We start from the raw sequence: 24,080 nt of genomic DNA, 5'->3' as shown, positions 1-24,080 counted from the left end.
CATTCACTTCTGGCTCATTATTGACTCTTGAATCCAAATGCATCCTCTTTTACCTTCTCTCCTTTTTGCTCCATGTTGATGATGCCTTGATACCATGCACTGTTCTTGGGTTCTTTCCCAAATTTCCCAAGCTCTAAACCATCCTGACAGTCAGGGTTTCCCTGACTTGTCTTGCAAGTAGGCAGACAGAATTACTAGCCCACAGCCTCCTCATCAGACTGCCTTTCCTCTAGGAACACAAACGGAGCAATTAATAAAGCAGACAATAATTCTCTTCTTCTAGATGATACTTCTGAGTGAATAGGCAAGGAGCTCAGCTTCAGACTGTTCTAGCCCTGGTTAACCTCCGCTGTCTAACTTGCTTCTTTCCCCATTCTCAGCCAGGCAAATTCATGCTCTTTCACTAAACATGGGCTCAGAGGCCTCTGAGAACTGCTGGGAGAATGACTGCTCCACACCAATGCCTGACCTGGAGACCAGACCTAGCCTCCTCAAAGGTGCCCCACAGTTAGTAGCTTCCCTAGCCCACCTGATGCTAGGAAAGCTTGCTCCTTCTGCCCCAGGGGAGCTCCCAGGATGCCTTGAAGCTTAAGTAGTGTTGGTGATTGAGATGGACACAGATGAGCCACCTAGATCCCTCTTCACTGAAGGTCTGCTACCTAGCAGCTGGGATTGCTCTCACCCCTTTCTGGGGTTCCCTGAGCTATAGAGAGCTACCTTCAAGTCTTCCTTTCTGGGCAGCTTACATCCAATGACTGGAGATGGGAGGGGTGCCTGGGTGGCTCAGTCAGTTAAGTGTCTGACTTGATGTCAGCTCAGGTCATGATCCCAGGGTCATGGGATCAAGTCCCTGGTGGGCCTCTGTGCTGACATTGTGGAGCCTGCTTGAGGTTCTCTCTTTCCCCCTCTCTCTGCCCCTTCCTTCCTCAAAATAAATAAACTTTAACAAACAAACAAACAGCAACAACAAAAAAACAATAACTGGTGATGGGAGTATAAAGGCCCAGCAGAGCAATCCTGATGGGCCACATGAGCTCCAGGGCTCTCTGTGGAGTCACCTCAAGCTGTTGTTGGGCTGCAGTGTAGCTTGACTTCTCCCTCTACCCAATTCTACTTTTTTCCTCTCCCATCAACACATTTTGGGTTTTTTAAATAAATAAGTAATTAGTTAATTATTTTTGAGAGGGGAGGGGCAGAGGGAGAGGAAGAGAGAGAATCTTTTTTTTTTTTTTTTTTTTTTTTAGTGTTTATTTATTTTGAGAGAGACCTAGAGAGTGTGCATGAATGAGAGTAAGTCAGAGAGGGGCAGAGAGGGAAAGAGAATTCCAAGCAGGCTCTACCCTGCCAGCACAGAGCCCGACGGGGGTTTTCGTGAGATCATGACCTGAGCCAACAGACTGAGTCAGCCAGGCACCCGAGAGAGAGAATCTTAAGCAGGCTCCACGCCCAGCATGGAGACTGAACTCAGGGCTCAATCTCACAGACTATGAGATCTTGACCTCAGCCAAAATCAAGGATCAGATGCCTAACCGACTGAACCACCCACGGGCCTTGCTAGCAATACATTTAATCCCAAGGGCACTTTTTAATAAATACCTTGCAAGCGAAACTTTCTAGAGAACTTGATCTGTGACAGTGACTAAGAGTTATTTGAAAGAGAGCTTCACCCGGTGCCATCTCCCTTAGTATACTTGGATCTGGCCTGACTTGGATTCTGGCCAATAAGATGCTGTGGAGAAGTCACTTTATAAAAGTGTTTTAAGGTCTTGTTAAGTTTTATTGATTGATTGATTGGTTTTATTTTTAAGTAATCTCTGCACCCAATGAGGGGCTCAAACTTATACCCCACTGACTGAGGCAGCTTGGTGCCCCTTTTTTAGTTTTATTTTTTTCATTTTTTAAAAAATGCTTATTTATTGGGGCACCTGAGAGGCTCGGTTAAGCATCTGACTTTGGCTCAGGTCATGATCTCAGGGTTTGTGGGTTTGAGCCCTGCATTGGGCTCTGTGCTGTTTGGAGCCTGCTTGGGAATCTCTCTCCCTCTCTCTCTGCCCTTCCCCCACTCGTGCTCTCTCATCTCTCTCTTTCTCAAAATAAATAAAGTTTAAAAATGTTTATATTTTGAAAGAGAGAAGAGGGAGAAGTGGGGGAGGTGAGGCAGAGAGAGAGAGAGAGAGAGAGGATCTGAAGCAGGCTCTGAGCTGCCAGCCCAGAGCCCAACGCGGGGTTTGAATTCACGAACCATGAGATCATTACCTGAGCCAAAGTTGGACGCTTCACTGACTGAGCCACGCAGGTGCTTCCTTAAGTTTTCTTTTAAAAAGTCTTTTAAAAGTTGTTTGGAAGAGACATGAGCCACTTTGGGATGAGAATGGTTGTCTGGTATGACTTGAGATTTGTCATCCATCAAATATGGACACTATATAACATTTGCTTTAGTAAAAGTAATTTTCTAAACACTTTCTCATTGGACTCTCCCAAGTGCCTTCAAGGTAAGGAGGGAAGGAATTAATGTCCTATTTTGCAGCTCAGAAAATTGGGATTCAGAACAAGTGGCCATCTCATTTAAGAGCATATGGCTAGATAGACCCGGAGAGAAAGATTTCAGAAGAGCAAAGGTGTCCTGAAGTTGAAGAAATTCAGTCCCTTTATTCTTTGTTAGAGCAACCTGATGTTGGAGGATTTTAGTGACTTCTCTAAGATCCCAGAGCTAGGTGGTTCCTCAGTTTTTTGTTTTTGTTTTTTAATTAGAGAATGAGAGAGAGAGAGAGAGAGAGAGAGAGAGAGAGAGAGAGAGAGAGAATCTTAAGCAGACTCCATGCCAAGCACAGAGCCCAGCTTGGGTCTTGATCCCACAACCCTGGGATTGTGACCTGAGCCGAAATCAAGAGTCAGGCGCTTAACCGATTGAGGCACCCAGGTGCCACCCTCAGTTTTTAAATCTATAAATTGAGGACAAAGACATCTACTTGTATCTGTCAGGACTGTTTTGGTGTTTTTTTTTTTTTAATTTTTTTTTTTTTTTTACATTTATTTAATTTTGAGACACAGAGAGACAGAGCATGAACAGGGGAGGGTCAGAGAGAGGGAGACACAGAATCTGAAACAGGCTCCAGGCTCTGAGCTGTCAGCACAGAGCCCGACACGGGGCTCGAACTCAGCCCTCACGGGCCGCGAGATCATGACCTGAGCTGAAGTCAGCCGCTTAACCGACTGAGCCACCCAGGCGCCCCTGTTTTGGTTTCAAGTAATGGAAGCCCAATTAAAATTGGCTCACACAAAAAAGGGAAAGTGTTAGCTCATTTAACTGAAAGCTCTGCATGTGTAAGTGACTTCAGGCATGGCTGGATCCAGGTATTCAAGCACTGACACCAGAAATCTGTCTGTCTGTCTCTCTATCTCTCTCAGTCTCTTGGTTCTGTTTTTCTGTTTTAGCTTCATTCACATGCTGACTTACCCTCCCCCACCCCCCAGTGGTGAGGACTGCCCTTTCCTGATACTCCCACAAAAATCTGGGGTTGACTTTAATAGGCCATGTTTAGGTTATCTGTTCATACCTGAACTGTGGACACTGAATTGCTGTCAACAGGGCAATATAGCAGGAAAAGGAATGGATGCATTGGGCAGGCAAAAACACCAGATGGTACCTTGGTTAGTGTCTGGCACAAAGTTACAAGCTCTCAAAGAATGGTGGCTATGACAATCTTAAAGGTCCCATCTGGCTGTGAAATTCTAGGATTTTTACAACTCTGTACTTTGATACAAATCCAACTATAAATATTGGCAGTCAAGGGATGCCCTGGATAACAATTTGAGTTCATTCAAGGTCCAGTCAAAATACCATAAAATGAGCTGAGAAGGGGCCTGAAAATGAAAAGGAAGCTGGCAGAGCAAGGCTGGGAGTGCATGCTCTTCTATAGCAGAGGATAACTGCCTCTGGCTTGCCTTCTTTTGTAGTGAGCCAGGGAAGGTGGCAATGACAGAATCAGTGTGTGGCCCTGGAAGGGATTCCCTGAGGCGCTGGGGGCTGCTGCTTTTAGCGTCAAATGACTGAGAAGGACCACCTCTGGTAGCCAAAGACAGCCTTGGATGGACTGAGGGGAGTCCACTGGCCTCCAAAGACTGCTCGATGTGGATGCTTTGGTTAGGTGGTGACCAAGCAATCGCCCAGTCAGAGCCTTCTCTGAGGCACGTGTGTTGTAAGCACATGTACAGGTGGCAAGCCCAGAGGAGGCAGGGCTGGAACTCAGGTGCCAGCCTGGCTTTCATTCACACTGTAAACCAAGTAAGTGGTGCCCCCTGGAGGTGCATGCTGCAATAGCTCTTTTGTCTACCATACCTGGGCGATGTGGGAGGGAGGCCTATACCACCCAGCACAATGGGCTCCTGATTGTTTCCCTGTTTCTCACATTAGATTTCCATTACCAAGAGTTTTTTGGGTATGTTTACATCTTCACTTTTTGAAAAAATTATTCTTTTCCCAGATGTGCTGAGTATTGTAGATAAATTAGTCACCTAAAAGCCAGGCAGTCAGGATTTCTTCTGGCAGGGAGGATCAGCGAGGCCAAATGAATGTCTGAGGTCACACAGCAGAGGAAACAGTTGTATTAAAACTCAAGATCCCTGCCCACCAGTGGCCTTTTCTACCACTGAACTCCAGAATTCCATGTTTCAGAGGTAGCAAATTGATGGTAGTGCTCCTGGTGGTGCTCCTGAGAAGCCCAGCAACAAAACCAGAGTTTTAGAGTCTTGGATCTGGAGTCTCTGGAAGGCCCTGGAGGATATCAGTCCTTCCTCCAGGACAGAAGAGCTGCTCCTTAGTTAAGAAACATGAATCAGCCACAGACGTCTCTGCCAGCTTTTGATGAATTTTTCTGCCATTGGTGCTAATTTCCTGAAAGGCTTTTCTTCCACATTCAGGCCCCCTCAAAAGCGTTCTTACTCCCTAATGGTAGGAAATTCATAATGATCACCCAGTGGCTCCTTGTTGAGGTCACCATCATGCTCTTCACCAGTGTCTGTGGCTGAAAGAGCTGGGAGTGGATGAGTCCTAGACCATAGCTGGAGGGGCCTGGGGTTGGAGTAGTGTCCTACCGGGATTGTTCCCAGATGCACAGATGAGAACCAGGCCCAGAGAGGCAAGTGGCTTGCCTGAGGACACACACAGAAAAATAGGCCCAGACAGGAATATCCAGCTTCCAAATTCAGCCTAAAAGAGGCATGCTGAACTCTGCTCTGTGAGACCATCTGATCTTGAGTTCTTTCGGGGTTCAAATGGATCTTCCTCCCCTTCCATTTTGCCCCACAGACCAATAGGCTCAAACCCAACTCCTTGCAGCCATGGAGTTACTGTGATTTTATGGTGTCAGTGGTAATAGGCTAAAGTCCTGTCTGGATTAGCTTTCCATGGAGGGAAGGGAGAGAAAAGGGGCTTCCCCAGCAACACTAGGCCTTGCTTGTGTCCCCATCCTGGACAGGACTCCCCCTTGGGACTTTTCCTGGATCCAGTAGGTAGGGGCTGAGGTCTTCCAGGCTCCTGGAGAGGAGTGATGAGTTCCCAGGCTGGGTTGGCTGGGGGAGCTCTCAACCAGAGTGCCCCAGGGGCCATCTGGTAGGTAGAGGAGGGGAAGGGTCAGAGCTGGCCTGCTTTTGTCTAAAGCTCCTTGGAACAATAGGACATCTAGGAGTCTCTCTCAACTTCTACCTCCTCTTTCCTCATCCGTCACCAAGTCCTGTCCATCAGCTTTATGAACTTGCTTGCTCTCTTCCACGAAGGACTCACTGTCTAGTTTTGCATTGTCCTGCCCTGGTGTCCCCACTTCTATTCTCTCTTCCTTCAGTTTGTCTGTACTTTGTAATCTTAGAGATCTTTCTGGAAGATAAGTCTAACCAGGACATGTCCCTCCCATGGCTCCCCAGTGCCTCAAGGTAGAGTCCATGCTCCCTCCCAGGCTTATAGGGCTGGTGTTCCAGCTCTGGGCCCTGCTTCCCCTGCCTTTCTGCATGGGCCACACGTACACAGAGCTGCTAGGATGGAACAGACTAATTCCAATCTCCAGGCCTTTGCTCCTGTTGTGCCTTCTAGCTGACGTAGCTTCCCCTCCCTCTCTGCCTCCAGACCTTCCACTCTTTCCTACTGGTCCTTTCACGTGCTCCTCCAGAAGACTTCTCTGACTCACCACCTCACCCACGTTAGGTCAGCATCTCCACCGTGCTCTCACAGCCTTTCCAGCTGACCCTTTCTATCATCCCCCTCCAAGGTCTCAGTGGCCAGGCAACGGGGATGAGAAACAAATCCATGCTTACTGCCATCTTCTGAGTACCCGGGTACTTCTCTTTTCCAGCCTGAACAGCCTCAGCACCGCCCTGGCTCTCGGTCCATTTGCCTGTCTGGGTGTGTGTCCACCTGCTTCTGTTTCTTCCCTCTACCCCTTGACTTTCTTGGCAGATTGTTCCACTGTCTCTTTCATCTGCTTCTGTTTCCCTCCTCATGCTTTAATATACTTCCACCTCATCTCATGAAGGACTCAAGGTGGTGTCTTTGTCACTGCATCCCTTCCTCCCTCAATCCCTATAACCCAATTTCTCGCAGGCACTCTCTCTCTCCACACAGTCAATGAATTTGGTATGTGGAAGGAGAGTCCAGAAGGAGAGTTCTGACTCCTTTAGAAGAGTGATATCCTCTCACTCACAGGAAATCTGGCCCTTCGGGGCACATAGCAGGTTGCCAGCCCCTTCCTACTAAGGCCAGACATGAGAGGGGTGGGGGCAGAGGGCACAGAGTAAAGGCCACTCTGAAACCCATGCCACTGCACCCAGTACTGGTCAGGGACCTCAGCACCTCTAACCCAGCCCCTTGTGGCACTGATGGGGGAAACAGAAGAATTGTGTGGCAGATCTCTTTGGTCAACCCCATTTGTGAAACTTCTTCCTGAACCCTCCCCCCAACTGCTTCCTCTCTTCTAGAAACTTCAGCCTCATGTAGTGTGTCTTGGGCATAGGCTTACCTTGTCCCTCAGGAGAGGGCTCCAGTGTGTCCAGCTGGGCTGGGAAGGGGTCAGTTGGGGAAGGAGAAGCCTTGAAGTGGTGGCATCTGACCCCACTGCTCCTCTTCAAGCCCCTCTTTCCTTCAGCTGATGCCTCTCTGGACCTCAGAGCTTCTACTAGCTTGGGGTTCTCGCTAGGCCCCTGGAGTATCTCTCCTGGCAGCCTGTGGGCTTCTGGAAGGCAGGATTGATACCTCTTGGGTCTCCCAAAGCCCACAGGTGGCCAGTCAGGTTGTGCACCGCAGGGACCCAGGAGAGGAAGCCCATTGGCGATGAGCCTGTGGCCCTGCACTGCCCACCCAAACTCCTGCCCACCTTCCTGCCAGCGGGGCACCAGCCAGCGCAGGCCTCCACGTTCACCAGCAGGAAACTGCCCTGGGGGCGGCCAGCCCAGGCGGGGCTTTGTTTGGAGAGCGAGAAGCCAGGAGGACCATGAGACCGCAAGGGGCTTGGAAGAGCCCGCCCCTGCCCAGAGCGTTTGTGTCGCCTGCCTGAGACTGGGGCGGCTCGGCCTGACCGCGCCTCCTGCCGCCGGCCCGCCAGGCGACTACTGGCTGGCGCCTGGGCACAGGCGGTCAGGGGCGCAGGAGCCCTCACTGGGAGAGAGGCCCGGTTCCCCTCGCCCCCACCCCCAGCGGCTGCGAGTTTCAGCTCCCGGCGCCCTCGCGTCCGCCCGGGCTCTGGCCCCGCGCCAGGCGACTGATCCTTCACTGCCTTTGGCGGGAGGCGGACGGCGCGTCCCCAGAGGCTCCCAGGCCGCTGACACTCTCTGCCGGGCAAGGAGGGCGGCGGCGGCGCTGCGGGGACTGCGGTCAGCGCGGGCACCACCGACGCGCCGAGTCTCCCGCACTAATTGGCCCTCAGCCGCCTTGGTAGTAATTGCTGCTTCGCGGGGCGGGGTCAGGCGGGGTGTCGGAGGAGAGCAAGGGGCTGCGCTTCTGGAGCTGGGGAGTCAGGCTCAGCCTGAGCTGAGCCGTGGGGCTGGCAGGAGACGCGTGTCCACGCTGTTCCAAGAGCTGGCTTTACACCGGTGCGTCTCCTTCCTCTTGGCACCCCTGGCACACAGCGATGAACCCAGGGAAAAGCCACTCACGTGTCCTAGGGCCTTCACCAAGATCTAGTCAGTTCTGTGAACCGCTCCCTGCGGAGTGGAGCGCCGTGGAGCCTGGCAGGGACTTAAGGAACGCCTTTGGGTGGGCCACCGGAGACTTCAGTGCAGCCGGGAAGCGGAGGTGGAGACAGAGCAGTAGGTAGCCCTCCCCGCCTCCCTCTTCCATCAGGAAGAGGACAGGGTGGGTGTGGGGCTGGGGCTGTGGGAGGCAGGGGGCCAGTCCACCATCCAGGCTGTCCACTGGAATCCCTCCATGCTCAAATTCTGAGATAAGGTCCTAGGGTTTCCCTGGGAGTCGTTTATGATCCTGGCATCTGATGTGGTCTGGTGGGGCCCTGACTGTACCCTAGCTCCTCCTCAGCTTCACTCCCACTTATTTAGGAGACAGTAGCCTGGGGGGTGGGGGTAGGGAGCGGCCTCTGGGCAGGTGGCTCTTTGGAGAAGGTTCCTTCTCCAGATGTGTGAGAGTCTGAGGAGGGAACTGAGGGACCCTCACAAGCAGGCCTGGACTGACCTGCAGTCAGACCTTTGGACCTCCAGGTCAGGGTATCCTGTAGGCACTGGGATGAATCAAGCCTAGCTGGTCCCTGCTGAGTTTCTGCACAGGTTACCCAGGATCACTTTCCAGGGGGTTGAGCATCCAGCCCCTCACTCAGGGTCCCATTGAACTGCTATTTGGTTAACTATCCCCTGGCTAGAGGGGGGCAGGGATGTTCTGCTGGTTATGCCTCCCAGAGAGTGGCAGGGTGAGTCAGACAAGGCTGTATCAAATTTCCATTCTTCCACAACTAGGTAATGACCTTTGAGCAAGACCTTTTATGCCTTGTGTCCCAGTTGCCTCATCTATAATATAGGGTAATAAAATCCATGACAGGGTTGTTGTGAACATGAATCTGCTTGAAAGGGGCTTTGTCCCCCTCTTCCAACCACCCCTTTGTTTTGGGGGCTTAGATGCTGGAGGAATGAGTGCCCTGACCCCACAGGTCTGCAGCTTCTAGTTGCCTCAGAGACAACTCAGGAACCCTTAGGAATAGAGTCTAATCAACATTGTAGTTTGGGACATAAAACCTATGGGATGCTACACTATTGTTCGTAGCAGCATTATTCACAATAGCCAAAAGGTAGAAACAATCCAAATGTCCATCAACAAATAAATGGATAAACAAAATATGTTATTTACATACAATGGAATATTATTCAGTTTAAAAAGGTATGAAATTCTGATACATGCTACAATATGGATGAATTTTGAAGACATTATGCTAAGGGAAATAAGCCAGACACAAAAGGACAAATATCGTATGACTCCACTTCTATGAGGTACCTGAGATAGTCAAATTCATAGGGTGGAAAGTAGAATAGTGGGTACCAGTGTTTGGAAATGAGAGGAAATAGGCAGTTAATTAAGGGATGCAGGGTTTCAGTTTGGGATGATGAAAAAGTTCTGGAGATGTATGGTGTGATGGTTACATAACAACATGAATGTACTTAATGCTATTAAACTGGACATTTAAATATGGTTGAAATGGTAAATATTATGTTATGTATATTTTACCACCAAAAAACAAACAGCAAACTAAACTGAACCAAAAAAACCTATGGGACAGGCTGCGGTATGCCCAGGTCAAGTTGCAGGAGAGGCCAGAGTGAGGAGTCTGGATGTAGCACCAAGACCTACACCAATGGACAAGCGAGGATGGAGTATGGATATCCTGAGGTCCCTCCTGAGATAATGAAGAAAAAAGTCAGGTATGTTGCAAACCAGGCAACTTTGCCACAGCTCCCTTTGTCTGAATGTAGCCCAGCAGGCTGGGCCCAACAAGGAGCAGGCAGCAACACACCCTCTCTCTGATGGCTCAAATCAAGATGTTCTCTACTTCACTCAAGCATTTTACAGATGGAGAAATTCAGGTCAATTCAACATGTTTTTATTGAGGACTATCCCTGTGTCCAGGCTTTGGAGGGGTTTCAGGGGAGGTGAGTATGCAAGGAGGAGAAGATCCTAAGCTATCAAAGCTTCACCCCACATAACAAATAATCTGACCAAGGCCTCAGGCCAGTGTAATGTGAACAGGCACAAGGCTGGGCAGGATGAAAGGTCAATGACAAGCTGGGTGCAATAGTAAGGGCAGTGGCAGTCTGGGTGGATTTCCCCAAAGAAATCTAAACAAAGGGTTCAAGTAGACTTTGAAGGGTGGGAGGATTTGGAGAAGGAAGAGTTGGGTTTGTCCTGAGGCTGGGTGGCTGGGCACAGTGGAGCAGTAATAGAACCTGGCCTAACCTGCTAGAATCAGTGAGACAGGGGGGCATCATGGGATGTCAGGCTGAAGAGTGTAGTGCAGAGCCCCAAACAACTGGCTTAGGCTCTAGCTCTGGCCTGGAGATAGTAGGGAATCTCTGCAGGTCCTACATTGGGGAAGGCAGGACGCTTGTCCCAGATGTGTCCACGGCCAGTCTCCCCAAAGCTTAGGTGGTGGGGAAATACCTTAGACGCCCTCCTGCACAGCCACTCTCAAAAGTGCCTCTGCTTTTCAGGTCCTTAATGCTGGTACAGTCTCATCCAAAAGGCCATCTTCTCCTCCTTGAGCTTCACACCCACCCTCGTGATGAAATCCAACTGCAGGTACTTCTCCTCCTCGTTATAGCGTGGCCAGTAAGGCAGCTTCCCACCATTGGGGTTTCTGCCCAGAAGGAAGAAGGAGAGAGGGTTGTTCATGCTCGTCTTCACCTGCCTCCTTCTCTTACCCTTCCCTTATGCACCTTCCCTTTGGAAGTTGGAGTCCAAGAATTCCTTACAGGGATGATATTTAGATCTTTAAGAAAGAATAGAAGAGTGTGTGGTGGCAAAAGGAAACAGGCAGAGGGAAGAGTATTTGCAAAGGGTTGGAGGTATGAAAGACCAGGGCTTTTGGAGGAAGCACAAGTATAAGTTTACAGAAAAACATGGGCTGTGTCAAGAGGATGGCTGTGGAGAGAAGATGACCCAGTAAAGATTTTGAAAATTTTCATGCCAACGGGCTAAGGGGTGGGGACTTTAGTCTGGGGGCAGAGGGAAGCCAGGAAGAGTTTTAAACAGGTGAGTGACTTGGTCAGATAGTACTTCAGAAAGATCTTTTGAGTATCATAAGAGGGGTGGAGAGAAAGGATAGAGAATGTGGAGATGGGAAACCAGTCACAAGGCTAGCCAAAGCTCAGCCCAGATGTCACCTCTGCCAGGAAGCCGCTCCTGCCCATCTGAGCTCGGTCAGACACCTCCTCTGTGCTCTCATAGTACCTTCTCCCCCAGTACAGCAACTTAATGTTTTCATTATAACATTAACAAGCTGCTGAAGGATGCGGGCCATGCATGTTTGCAAGATTCTTGAATTCCAGCTCCCAGTATAGGGCTGGGTGAAAAACAGTGCATGATGAATGACTTGGGTTGAATGCTTGAGTGGATGAAGAGTGTAGTCATGGGACAGAGAGGGACACATCCTAGGGACATTTAGGACCTGGTCACTGACTAGGAAAAGGTGAGGGAGAAGGTGCAGTTTGCTTGGGCTGATCATGTATTTCCTATGGGACACACAGGGACAAATACCTGAAGCAGCTGGCCAGTGGGTCTAGCATTGGGCAGAAAGACTGCCCAGATGTGTTGGGGGACCAGACTCACCCTGTACGGGCAAAGTTGGCCCAGTATTTCATCATCTGGAGGCTCAGTGCTTTCTCCTCAACCGTGGAATGGCCTGGGGTCAGAATAGGATGTGACATTTGGAACAGAGCATGGGGTGGTAACATCCCATCCTTCTCCTTCCACTATTTCTTCCATACTGGGAGGCTTTCATTTCCAGGAACATTCTAGATTAGGAACTGCCTAGACCCTTAGGGTCAGCCAATGGAGAGGTGAGTCCGGATACAAAGGTGGGGAGACTAGACACCCAGTGAGGGTGTCAGGTGGGGCTGTAGCACCTTTGGAGAAGGGATTCCCGAAGATGAAGTGGATCTCATCCCCGTGGTCTGCCCCATCAGTGCAGGGCTTGATGATGACACCGGTGGGAGTGTGGTGCTCAAACTCATACAGGTAGACAGGGAAGCCAGCATCTAGGAATAGGGAAACTGAGGAGGGCTGCAGGAAAAGTCCTGGGCTGGGATTCTCATCCACCCCACACATCCCACCAACCTGCATCAAGCAGGGAAAAGTGCTTGGGCTCCAGAATCTCAAGAGCAGATTTGAGTCCTGTCTACACTACTCATCAGTCCCATGTCCTGGGGCAAGTCACTCACTCAACAGTCTCTGAGCTGCAATTCCTCATCTGCAGATGGGGATTGTAGCAGGATCACAGACCCTTCCTGTTCCTTCTCTGAACAGTTCCTCTCTTGGGCATTTAAGGTTCTTTGGTGTCTGTGCTCTCCAGCCCCACCTTTGAACTCTCACCCACGTGTTCTCTAAGCCCCATTCAGCCTGGACAGGATCTCCAATGTGCCCCCTCAGCCTGTCCTCCCAGCCAGGAAGCCTTCCCTGACCACCCTAGGCTATGTCCTCTGGGCTGGACTCTGCCCTGCCCTCCTTCTCCCTTTCTCTCTCAGTTGACAGCCCACTACTTTTTCTATGCCATCTTGGAATCCTATACCAGCCCAGAGGTGCAAGAAGGTGGTTGAGCAGTTGGTAAGCAGCATCAGTAGACAGAGTGTGGCCACTCTTGGGGACCCCACATACCTCTGTGGTGGTGGGCAGCCTGTAGTGTGGAGTACACAAAGATCGCATCCCCAGCTAGGTCCATTAAACGGTTTCTTAACATTTTCCAGTCACGGTCATCAATGTCACCCAGGTACTCCTCCATCACCAGTGGTAACTGCTCTTTGGTGATATTCTGGGTGGGGAATTCATACCCACCCTGAGGCCTGGGGTGCCAGCTGAGCAGAAATGGGCACACTAGTGACTTACACTCAGCATCCTCAGGAGTTTTTGGTCTGGGAGAGTGGGGGAGAGAGGGGAACTTCTGGGAAGATCTTTGCTGATTCTTACCCCTGTGTTTAGACTGCATGAGAACTGAGTGCCATGACCCTGAGGCCAGTGCGGTGGCAGGAGGGGGGGCGGTGGGGGGAACCTGCTCACCAGCAATCATCTGATCCCATACCAAACTCCAAGCCCCACCAAAAGGGGAGTTAGCTTTGTCCAAACTGAGCACCCCTAACAGCATGGCTCCTCACCAACAGGGTACTGGTTCTCCAGAGCAGCTTGGTGATGATTCCTTTTCTCATTACGAACTGGTTTAGTGAGATCTTCATGATCTGCCCACAATATAAGGACCCAGGTGTGAGTTAGGCCCAAACATCAGGAGGGATTCCAGCCAGAGCTACACCAGGCTCCAAGGCTCTCACCCATCTAAGTGGTGAGTTCTCAGAGCACACAGCCCAGGAAGGGCCCATGACTATTTCCTGCCCTCCTGTTCTCAACCTGTCCATCGCTACCACCCAGGTCAGAGCTGAAGTGGGGACTGGGGACAACTATCCTGACCTAGGAGCAGTTGTGGGGGTGGGAGTGGGGGGCAGGATTTGCAGCTGCCTGGAGGCTAAACAATGGATAGGATGATCCATCCAAACTATGATCTGAAGATTTGGGGTCCCCAAACCTCCAAGAGGCCAATACTTCTCTTCCTCCCATCATTTCTGGCCGGCTCTTACTGCTCCGGGACTGTAGGATGTACCCAAGCACTTGGACATCCCCAGAAGAGCCAATGGGATCCGATCTCATGCACAGTACTACCCAAGAGGAATCCTCTGCTACTCCTGCTGGGGTGGGCACCCCTCCTATTGACTTACAAAAGGTAAGAGCCAACTGAACTCCAGGTTGTTGACACCCAGAAGATAGGGCACAGGTGCAACTTGCCCCTGGCTCAGGAGTACCGCTGGGTCATCTGGGAACACCACACCATCTACCACCGGGCTCATGAACCACACAACCTACAAGGCAAGGGGCATTTCCAAATAGTCCTCCCACATATCCTCCCAGGATCCCTGTAGCCTAGGGTTCCCAGCTCAGCAGGTCCCCATCCAGAGATTTCTTTATCCATAGGCCCTTTGGGAAAAGCTGGGGTTCAGTGACCCCTTGGAGGGCAGGAGATGCTCACCCCCAGGTATCTACTTTCCTCACCTCTTGACAATCTTTGCTAAATGTCACCTTCTGAATGAAGCTTTCTTTGTCCCTCCTATTTAAAATTCTATGCCTTCCAACTTCCTTACCCTGCTCCATTTGTCACTATTCACTTTCCTTCAAAAGAGGTAAATGAGTTATTTATGTATAGTGATTACTGCCTCTCGCCACTGGAACATCAGTCCTACTCGGGAAGGAATCTTGGTCTGAACAGTTCACTTAGTATCCTGAATGCCTGGCACATAGGGGGAGGTGTTCAATAAATACTCGAATCACAGAACAGGGCCTGCTCACCTCCTGAGGGTCTTTCTGGGAGTTCAGGTGGAAGAATCCCTGTAGGGGAGAGGAGGGAACTAGAGTTAAAGAAAGTCTCCCCACTGTGCTCCTTAGACAGGGTCCCTGGGGGCAGCCGGGTATCAGGTCAGGTAGGTGGCTTACAGGTGGCCAGGTGAAGGAGCTAGAAGGAAGTTTTACCTACCATCTTCTTAGATACATGCATCACCTCAGCCCCTGATCGTGCCCTCAGGCAGTCTACCAGAATCCGTGTGCTGTTGTAGGTACAGCCTGCCAGGCGGGCAACTGTCTGTGGAGAAGAGGTGTTCAGGCCCATCCTGCCCCTTCTTGCTGAGCCCTGGGGGAGAGGAGACACCCACCTTGGCCACCCTCAGCGGGTCAGGAGTGATGAAGGCTCTGAGTGCTGCGGTGCCGCTCTGGGAAATGGCCCGATGAAAGAGACCGCGGGCTAGGGGTGACATCATCTGCAGGGGTGGGGAGTGTGGTACCCATGAGAGGCACAAGTAGAAGTCACTTGGGCAGTTTTGGGTGCCTTTCTGGCCAGGGCTGGGCAGCGTGAAGGGGCCCAAAGAGTGCAGGCAGCTTGGGAGGGAGTCAAGAGTCCTGGGTTGGAGTCCTAGACCTACAGCCAGTGCCTTCGTGCCTGTGGGCCCCCCTATCCTGGCCCCTGCAATGGGCCCCAGCAGTTTCAGAGGGGATCTGAGCTTGTGGGAAGGGTTCTGCTGGTGTAGGAAAGAGACTCTATGCTTCTGGGTTAGAAATGTTGGTTCCTATGGCCCCTTTAACCTGTATTGACAGTTCTTAACTTTCTTTGCTGCCCAAGTTGGAAGAGCAACTATAACTGGGACCCCTCATCTTGTCTCTTGGACACTTCAGACTTCATGTGCCCCAAACTTGTTCTAGCTAGTTACCATCTGAGTGGCATCCCTCACACTATACCATCCATCCAGCCCCAGGGGCCTTTCCTATCATCTCTGCTCACCCCTCCACCCAGCTGCCCTAGTCCTGTCCATCTGGCTTCCTGCATCCCTCTTCAGCTACCTTCTACTTTCCAGTCTTCTTGCTTCTGTTTCAGAGGCAGGCCTCATCCTCTCTTCTAAGATATACCCCACCTCCACTCCCAGATGGCCTCCAGGCCTCTCCTCCTGCTTCTTCCTAACTCAGTTCCAGCACACTGAGCCATCTCTCTAAATGCACTTCTGGCTGTCTCACTTCTCTGCTTCAAATCTTTCCCTGTTCTCCAATGTATTTTGAATAAAGCTGCTTAACTTTTCTGGACTTCAATTTATCCATCTGCACAATGGAGAAAACTTCTCTTTTGGTAGAACTGTAGAAGGCGAAAGATTTATGCGATCTGAAGAGAAACCAGAGTATTTGGTAGAACTGTAGAAAGAGGATGCTTCTATTTCTGGATTGTTGAGGGAATTGAATGAATATACATACAGTGCTTGGAAGAGTGTTTGACACACAGAAAGTGCTTGAGCATTTGAGTATTATTACTGTGGTGGGTAAAGCCCTGTGTTATGTGGTCCCAGCTCACCTCCCTAACATGTGTCCCACAGGGTGTACCTGACCTTACACCTACACTCCAGGCACACACCAGGTCAGTGTTCGCCCAAGTCTCCAACCCAGGCCCCTGACTCCCAGGCTTGGTCTGTGGCCCCAGCCTTGCCCATAAGGGGATGATGCATTCTGTTCAGGGGATAGAGCTCTGGGGGTAGGTAGGGAGGCAGGAGGTGGTGGGTTATCTTTCTGGCCCACCACGGATTGGCTGAGTATCCCTACTCTCAGCATTGCCCGCTCTGCTGGCTTGGTTTTCTCATCAGTGCTACCCCTGGATGGAGTAGTACCCTTTGCAGGGGTGAGGGCAAGTCTGTGCACCGGCATGTACCTGTACACACAAATCTGCATAGGTGTGTGTGCAGTGGAGGATGCACTCATGGGAACCCGGGGACCTGCGTCTGTGCTGGGTCTGACCTGGCGCTGCACTCACCAGTCCCGAAATACACATGGCCCCCGAAGACTGGCCAAACAGGGTCACGCAGCGTGGGTCTCCGCCGAAGGCTGCGATGTTCTCTTGTACCCAGCGCAGAGCAGCCACCTGGTCCAGCAGCGCCCAGTTCCCGCGGGCCTGGCTGTCGCCCGTGCTGGACGCGCGGGGCTTATAATCAGGGTCCGGAGCCCCCGACCGTCTGGTTACTCAGGGCTCCTGCCTGGTTCTGCCTGGCCCTACCTCACCCTGCCTGGTCCCTCAGGCACCAGGTCTTGCGACCACACCTTTTTCCCTAGTGTTAGATCCCCCTCTGGCGGCACTTGGGAGTGACCGCCCTCTCCAGACGAAATTAGGCCCCGCCCCTGCACGCACCTCTTGTAGCCACGCCCCCATAGCCCCTCCTCTATCCTTCCGCCCAAGTCCCTAGGAAGCCCGGCCCCTGATTCCCCGCTCCGGCCCCCGGCCTCGCCCACCTCAGGAAACCCAGGATGCCGAGCCTGTGCTGCAGAAGCACGAGCACCACTTTCTCGCGAGAGGCCAGCTGCGTGCCATCGTACGTGGAAGCGGAGCCCACGAGGAAGGCACCTCCTGGGAACCAGACCATCACCTGGACATGGAAAGCCGAGGCCTGAGCTGGGCGGTGGGGTGCCTGAGTGGGATGGCGCGTGGAAGAGGATGAATACTCACCGGCAGCGGAGCGTCCCCATGCGCGCGCACTGGAGCGTACACATTCAGGTACAGACAGTCCTCACTGAAGCGCAGCCACTTGTACTGTTTACGCGTGTTGAAGTACATGGAGGTGATCTGTCCCCAGGACTCCTGAAGGCACCTGCGGTCACGATGTGAGTTTGGGCCCAACGTGGTGGCCAAAGACGGGAGAATGGTTGCAAACCCAGGTTCCGCAGTTGAGGAAATAGAACCAAAAGCAAAATGTAGGATGCGCGCGTGCGTGCGTGTGCGTGTGTGTGTGTGTGTGTGTGTATCTGTTTGTGTCCGAATAGCCTCCACTAGCATTAGGGTCCAGGGTGAGTGCAGCGCCAGGTCAGAGCCAGGGCAAGATCCACCCCTCTGTCTTGCCCCCAGTCCCAGGAATCTGCCTGGGGAGAGGTTCCATGCTTCTGTTGGAGACCCTTTTGGTGCTGTCAAGCCAGAAACCTGGGTGTCCTGGGATTTCATGCCCCCATCCTTCAGGCTCTTTTCTGTCTCCCAAACAGCTCTTAAATAGGCCTCCTCCATCCCAAAGATGCTGCCTTGTAAAGGCCATTACCTACTCTGGCCAGGACACTGCCCCAGCCTCTTTAACATCGCTTCCAACTCATCCTCCACACCCTGACCAGAAGGATTGACAGAAAACAAAAACCTATTTCACTTCCCTCCTTAAAACCTTCCTGGGCCCCCCTGCGCTCAGGATAAGGTCCAGATTCACCCATACTGATGCAGGCCCTCTCCATCTAGTCTTCCTGGCACTCTTTGCTCTAGATGCCCACGGACCCTTCCTTGTCTCCCATCTCGAAGCCCTTTTGCTTATGTCCCTTCTGCCTAATGTTTTCTCTGCCTGGCAAACTCCTGCTTATGTTTAAGGCTCAGCTAAAGTGGTGCCCCCTCTGCTGGGCACTTCCTGTCTGTGCTTCCCAAAGTTCTATCCACGCTGGGTTAGAGTTGTTTCGATTGGTTTGGTTGTTACTCTCCCCAAGCAACCATGCACTCCCTAGGGGCAGGGATGGATGTGGATTTGTCTGAGTCCTGGCACTCAGCCCAGTGCCTTGTACCATGTGAACATTTGGTGTACTTGTGGAGCTTGGGCTGTTGGGCCACCTCATCTTTTCTCCCTGCTGGCCCAGCCTGGAGTGTGGCTATTGCCAATAGTTGGGGCTGGGCCCATCTGACTGGCTGCAGGAAAGCCTGTCTATTCTACTCCTTTCTCCACTTGTTCCCTTGCTGCTCTGGCCTGAAGCTAGTCATTATCCAAACTGGCCACTAGTCTTCTTGTCTCCTTAACTACCATCCCACAGTCTGTTGTAAGCCATCCACAAATTCGTCTACCTGTCACTCTGTGTTCCAAACAGCTATTGTCTGACAGCTCATGGCAAAGGTTCCAACAACTGACACCTGGACTTCTATGCAATGGGCACCCCACTCTCTAAACCCCTGATCCTCGGGGCTCTAATAATGGTCATCCCCTGTTCTGTCACCTGATCCATGGGATTCCACATAACAATCACAGAAGGTTCAGATGTCTTGGTTTCTCTCACTGGTGGTCAGTGTTCTAACAACTAACACCCCAGTGTTCTACTAACAGCCATTCATGTTCTAACAGTGGATGCCCTGTTCTCAACAGTTAGACACCCTGGGTGGTGGTTATAGTTTTTAGATATCAACTGACACCCAGGTTCTCACAGTAGACATTTTTCTAAACCCAGTGCTGTATCCAACTGATTGTTAATGATTGCCACAGAATATTCTGGTCAGTGGGTTACTCAATGACCTGAATAAATAATAAATACACTTGTTCTGGGTAAATTGCCAAGCCTAGTGCTTCAAAGGGCAGTCATTATCTCAACATGCTCATGTGACTCAGGATTTGAGCCCTGTTAGAGGTTGCATTAAGATTCTGGGACTTTGGGGTGCTTGGGTGACTCGGTTGGGTTCAGGTCATGATCTCAGGGTCATGGGATTGAGCCCTGCATGGGGCTCTGTGCTGCATGTGGAGCCTGCTTAAGATGCTCTCTCTCCCTCTGCCCCTCCCTTGCTCAAGCACTCGTACGTGCGCGCTCTCTCTCTCTCTCTCTCTCTCTCTCTCTGAAAAAGAAAAAATTCTGGGACATTAAAACTGAAACTGAGCCTGTGACTCCCTATCTTGGAGCTCCTTCTGCAGGGAAGGGCTGATGGTGTCGTGTGGGCTTGTTCTGGGGCTCAAGCCCCAAGTGAGAGGGAAGAGCTCAGGGTTCACTGGGTATGGTGTGTGTGTGTGTATGTGTGTGTGTGTGTGAGAGAGAGAGAGAGACAGAGACAGAGACAGAGAGACGGAGACAGAGACAGACAGAGACAGAGAGAACTCCTCCTCACATACTTTTAGGAAAACTTAGGTTCCCAGAAGATCCTGGAGGCACATCAGTGAGCACCTCCTCCTTGTCTGGAGCTTTCCCATAAGAAAGCCAAGAACAAACAGCATTAACAGTCCTGTAAACATCATCTGGGCCAACTACTTCATTATATAGGTTTGGAAACTGAGGGCCGGAATGGACCCCAGGCTACTTACAGTCATACAGTGCACTCTTTTTAGTGAGTTGTTCAAACTCTGGCCCAGAGGCTGGCATAGATACCCCCCCCCCCCCCCCCCCCCCCCCCCGCTTAGAGTTTGCCCACCTCCCAGCCAACAGTCATTTGGCTCTTACGCAGGGGCATAGGTGGTGGCGTTTTTGATTCCTTCCCAGGGCTCTGGGGGCTCTGGGGCAGCAAACCTGCGGACACCCACAGGCGGTCTGGAGAAGGGCACTCCTAGGAAGACATTGATGGGTGTCTTCCCGACGTGCATCTGTTTTCCTTGGAGGGTCCCATATTTGGTAATCACTAGAGGTTCCTCGGTGTGCTGAGCACCTAGGAAGAGAGGAGAAGGGTCACTCTGGCCACTGAAAGGACTCTGGCCTGTCTGCCATGGCACCAGTTGCAGCTTGAAGCTTTTCGCAATTGTGTATTTTGCCTACCTTTTCTGTGTTTCTCTCAGTATTTTTCTCTCTCATTATTTAAGGTTTCAATGCTATGTTGATAGGTGCATAAAGGTTCATGTCTATTATATGAATTATTTATCTGTCATTTAATGTATCATTTAATGTCAATAATCATGTCATTTATTTTGATTTTTGCTTGTCTCATATTGGTATTCCAGTACCTCTTTCTTGTTGCTGACATTTACCTGGCATACTTCTGGGAAGAAATCACACACATTATTGACATTCTCATTCGTATGTATACTCACAGTAATACTCACATGTACATACAAATTTATACATACATAGGTATATGTGAACACAGCTTATTTACAACAAAGCATGTAGAAATACAAGACTTAAGTGCACACACATATGCATACATACATATACATGCATGTAAGTACAGTTATATAAAGGTTACATCGTATCCATATGTGGCATATATTCATATATTACACACGGGCACACAGATACATTAGACCTATATCCACACCTTAGCCAGCTCTTGGACTATATACAAACTAGAGCGACTTGAATTTAATGGTTGCTTATGGGCATTTCTTCCTCTTGTCAGCTCTCGTCTTGCCCTATTGCTATTGCCAAGCATTGCTCTGCCTCACCTCTATTGCCCTTTCCTGAAGCACCCCTGTCATTTCTCTTCCTCCTTTCTTATCAAAACTGAATCGTTCTGTACCCTGGTCCCCTGGAGCTCACTCTGCAAATGACAGAAAGCAAATCTGGTCCGAGTATTATTGAACTTGGCTGTGTATCAGAATCATCTGAGGAAATCATTGCTGAAATACAGATTCCTAGGCCTGTCCTCTGAATGAGAATCTCAGGGTTGCATTGGGAAAGTAGATTTACAAATACCTCCGTGAGATTTTGATGCATTCGATTTTGGGCACCGCATTTGGAATTGGTGTGGTAGAGCACACCCTCGCACCTCTAGCTTCAGGTGACCCAAAGTACCACTCTGTCCACGTTCCCAAGTCTCTGCACATCTGACAAAAGCAATATCTGTGCACAAGGAGTGACTTCAATGGGGGCCTGCAAGCATGTAGGCAGGCCAGTGCAGGCAAAGGGCCGTCTCAAACCTCCTCTCTGTGTGCAGTTCTTTGCAGTTTACACAGCCTTTCACATGGTTCTCTCACATCAACTCCTCATTGGCCCTGGGGAGAGCTAGGGGAGGACTAAGGGCCCAGACAGGGGTAGCAACCAGCCTGAGGTCTCAGAGGACACAGCAAAGAGGCAGAGGTCTGTCATATTACTTGGATTTGCCCTGAAGCCTAACTAGCCCACAACTATAATTTATTGATCCTTTATTATAGTCTAGCACTGTGCCAAACACTTTACATGGATTATCTCACCTCATCCTCCTAAAAAATGTAGAGGGTAAATGTTATTATTGCACAATACAAATGTGGAAAATGAAGCTCAAAGGGGTTATAGAACTTGCTCAAGGTCACACAGAGTGAGGTTCTTCTCGGAGTTCTACTCTAAGCAGTGATGTTCTGTTGTCCTCGTCCCAGTCTCTGGGGACACCTAAGCATGTGGCAGAGTGCTTTACACCCCTGAACAAGAACTGCCATGGAGTGGTCCCCACTCCAGCCTTGCTACCCGGAGACAATATGTGAGCACTTATGAAAACATTCCACCTTCTTTTTTTTTTTAATGTTTATTTTTGAGAGGGTGAGAGACAGAGTGCAAGTGGGAATGGGCAAAGAGAGAGACACAGAATCTGAAGCAGGCTCCAGGCTCTGAGCTGTCAGCACAGAGCCCTATGCAGGGCTCGAACCCACGAACTGTGAGATCATGACCTGAGCTGAAGTCGGACGCCCAACCGACTGAGCCACTCAGGCTCCCCATTCCACCTTCTTAATAAGCATAAAATGCTAATTAAAACCAGGAGAGACAGCTTCCACCTAAGAAATTAAAAATGATGGCCCCCAATTCTGGCAAAGAAACAGTATATGTGAAAAGGATATTCACATGTACTGTTGGTACAGGTTGGTGCAGGATAAATTAATACAATGCCTTGGAGAAATAATTTGGCATAATGTATAAGAGCCACGTTCACATGCTTTGACTCAGTAATTTCTTTTTTTTTTAAGTTTTTACTTATTTATTTATTTATTTATTTAGAGAGCACACGAGAGAGGGCAGGGGAGGGTCAGAGAGAGGGAGAAACAGAATCCCAAGCAGGTTCCATGCTGTCAGTGCAGAGCCAGATGTAGGGCTCCAGCTTACGAATGGTGAGAGCCTGACCTCAACCGAAATTAAGAATCACCCGCTTAACCAACTGAGCCACCCAGGTACCCCCCAACCTTTTTAAAAGTTTTTAAAAGTTTATTTTGACTCAGTAATTTCACTTTCAGGTCCCTCCCTTAAGAAAAGAGTCAGAAAGGCATTAAAACGAAGACCTTTATGAACCATAGTTAAATATACCATAGTGAGTACTAGAAGCATCATTTATGTCACAGGACCAGGCAAAAAAATTTTAACTATAAACTAAAGTTATAAGCTGCTTGTGGTAAGATTCTAAGTGAAAAAAAGCAGTGTATAAAGTTGTATACATGCTAATACTGTAGCTGTGTACAAACATGAAATAAAAAGACTAAAAGAAAATGTGCCAAAATGCTAAAAGTGATTTAGCAAAGTTTCTCGCAAATAAAAAAATTTAAATGCACTTAAACAGGGCGCCTGGGTAGCTCAGTCGGTTAGGCGTATGACTTTGGCTCAGGTCATGATCTTGTGGTTCACAAGTTTAAGCCCCAGATTGGGCTCTGTGCTGACAGTTCAGAGCCTGGAGCCTGCTCAGAGTCTGTGTCTCCCTCTCTCTCTGCCCTTCCGCTGCTCGTACTCTGTCTCTGTCTTAAAGATAAATAAAACATTTAAAAAAATTTAAATGCACTTATATAGGCAAAACTAATTTGTGATAGAGGTCAGAAGAGTGGCTACTTTGAGGGTATTGATTGGGAAGGAGCATGTGGGGTGCTAGAAATGTTCTAGATCTCAGTCTGGTTGGTGGTAACATATACATACACACTAATGTATATACTAATATAGTAGTAATTTTATATAATATTAATTTTATAAGGAATACAAATATAAATTAACAAATTATAAATACATAAAATTATGTAAATTATAAAATATATTTTATTTTAATATATAAACATAAATGTCTGGACTCTTAGCTGATGGGAGGATCGGTGCCCTGAAACAACCCCCCCATCCGCCCAGACCTTGTTGAAATGCCCTTGCCCCACTGCACCAGGAGAGGTTGAGCTGAGGGCCTGCCCCTGTGTCTCTCATGTCCCTCTTGCCTGACACCCTCAGGATGGAGTTGGGGCTTACCCAGGGCTGTCTGCACCATCAGGCAAAGGGTGAGGCTCAGGTATAGAATCCAACTCATGTTCTGGCCAGCCAGCTCCTGCCACAGGCTGGGGTGACATCCACACTGTGGGTACCAGTTGGTAGCTGTGTCTGCAGTGTCCAGTGAGCACTGGGAAGTCCCACTTTTATCTTCCCTAAATCCCATCAGCAGGTGCAGGGGCAGAAGAAATTGTGACCAGCCCTCTGGCCAGCCCACAGCCTTGATTGTCTGCCTTGGAGTGACAGCACATGATAGATAGTCTTGGCTCTTCAAAAAACTGACCAGTCTGCAATCTCTGCCTGATGTGTTCGTCTGTGCAATAGGCTTACAGCTGCAGTGTGAGTCAAGCTCTGAGTGCACAGTAGGTGCTAAGATTGCAGCAGAGGACCTGGTTACAAGGCCCCTCAATCCCCAGGT

General features: G+C 50.0%; 1 protein-coding gene and 1 long non-coding RNA gene across 2 annotated transcripts; one reads left to right on the top strand and one right to left on the bottom strand.

The window, feature by feature from the left end:
- Positions 1 to 9,918: 9,918 nt before the first annotated feature.
- LOC122209131 lies at positions 9,919 to 19,256 on the top strand. Its single transcript, XR_006197461.1, has 3 exons — positions 9,919 to 10,780; positions 13,838 to 13,964; positions 17,056 to 19,256. It is a non-coding gene; the product is annotated as an uncharacterized LOC122209131 (long non-coding RNA).
- On the bottom strand, positions 10,697 to 23,717 carry CES4A (carboxylesterase 4A). Its single transcript, XM_042920806.1, has 14 exons — positions 23,645 to 23,717; positions 19,973 to 20,174; positions 17,265 to 17,406; positions 17,051 to 17,184; positions 16,578 to 16,731; positions 14,944 to 15,048; positions 14,769 to 14,873; positions 14,585 to 14,623; positions 13,960 to 14,100; positions 13,348 to 13,428; positions 12,854 to 13,007; positions 12,106 to 12,252; positions 11,810 to 11,882; positions 10,697 to 10,838 (listed from the first exon to the last, which is right to left on the bottom strand). The coding sequence occupies exons 1-14, from the start codon at positions 23,700 to 23,702 to the stop codon at positions 10,697 to 10,699; spliced, it is 1,677 nt and encodes a 558-aa protein (XP_042776740.1). The 5' UTR covers positions 23,703 to 23,717.
- Positions 23,718 to 24,080: the final 363 nt, after the last annotated feature.

The sequence above is a fragment of the Panthera leo genome, chromosome E2 (assembly GCF_018350215.1).
Source record: "Panthera leo isolate Ple1 chromosome E2, P.leo_Ple1_pat1.1, whole genome shotgun sequence".
Lineage (NCBI taxonomy): Eukaryota > Metazoa > Chordata > Mammalia > Carnivora > Felidae > Panthera > Panthera leo.
The sequence above is the reverse complement of the archived record's forward strand: the minus strand, read 5'-3'. Positions and strand labels throughout refer to the sequence as shown.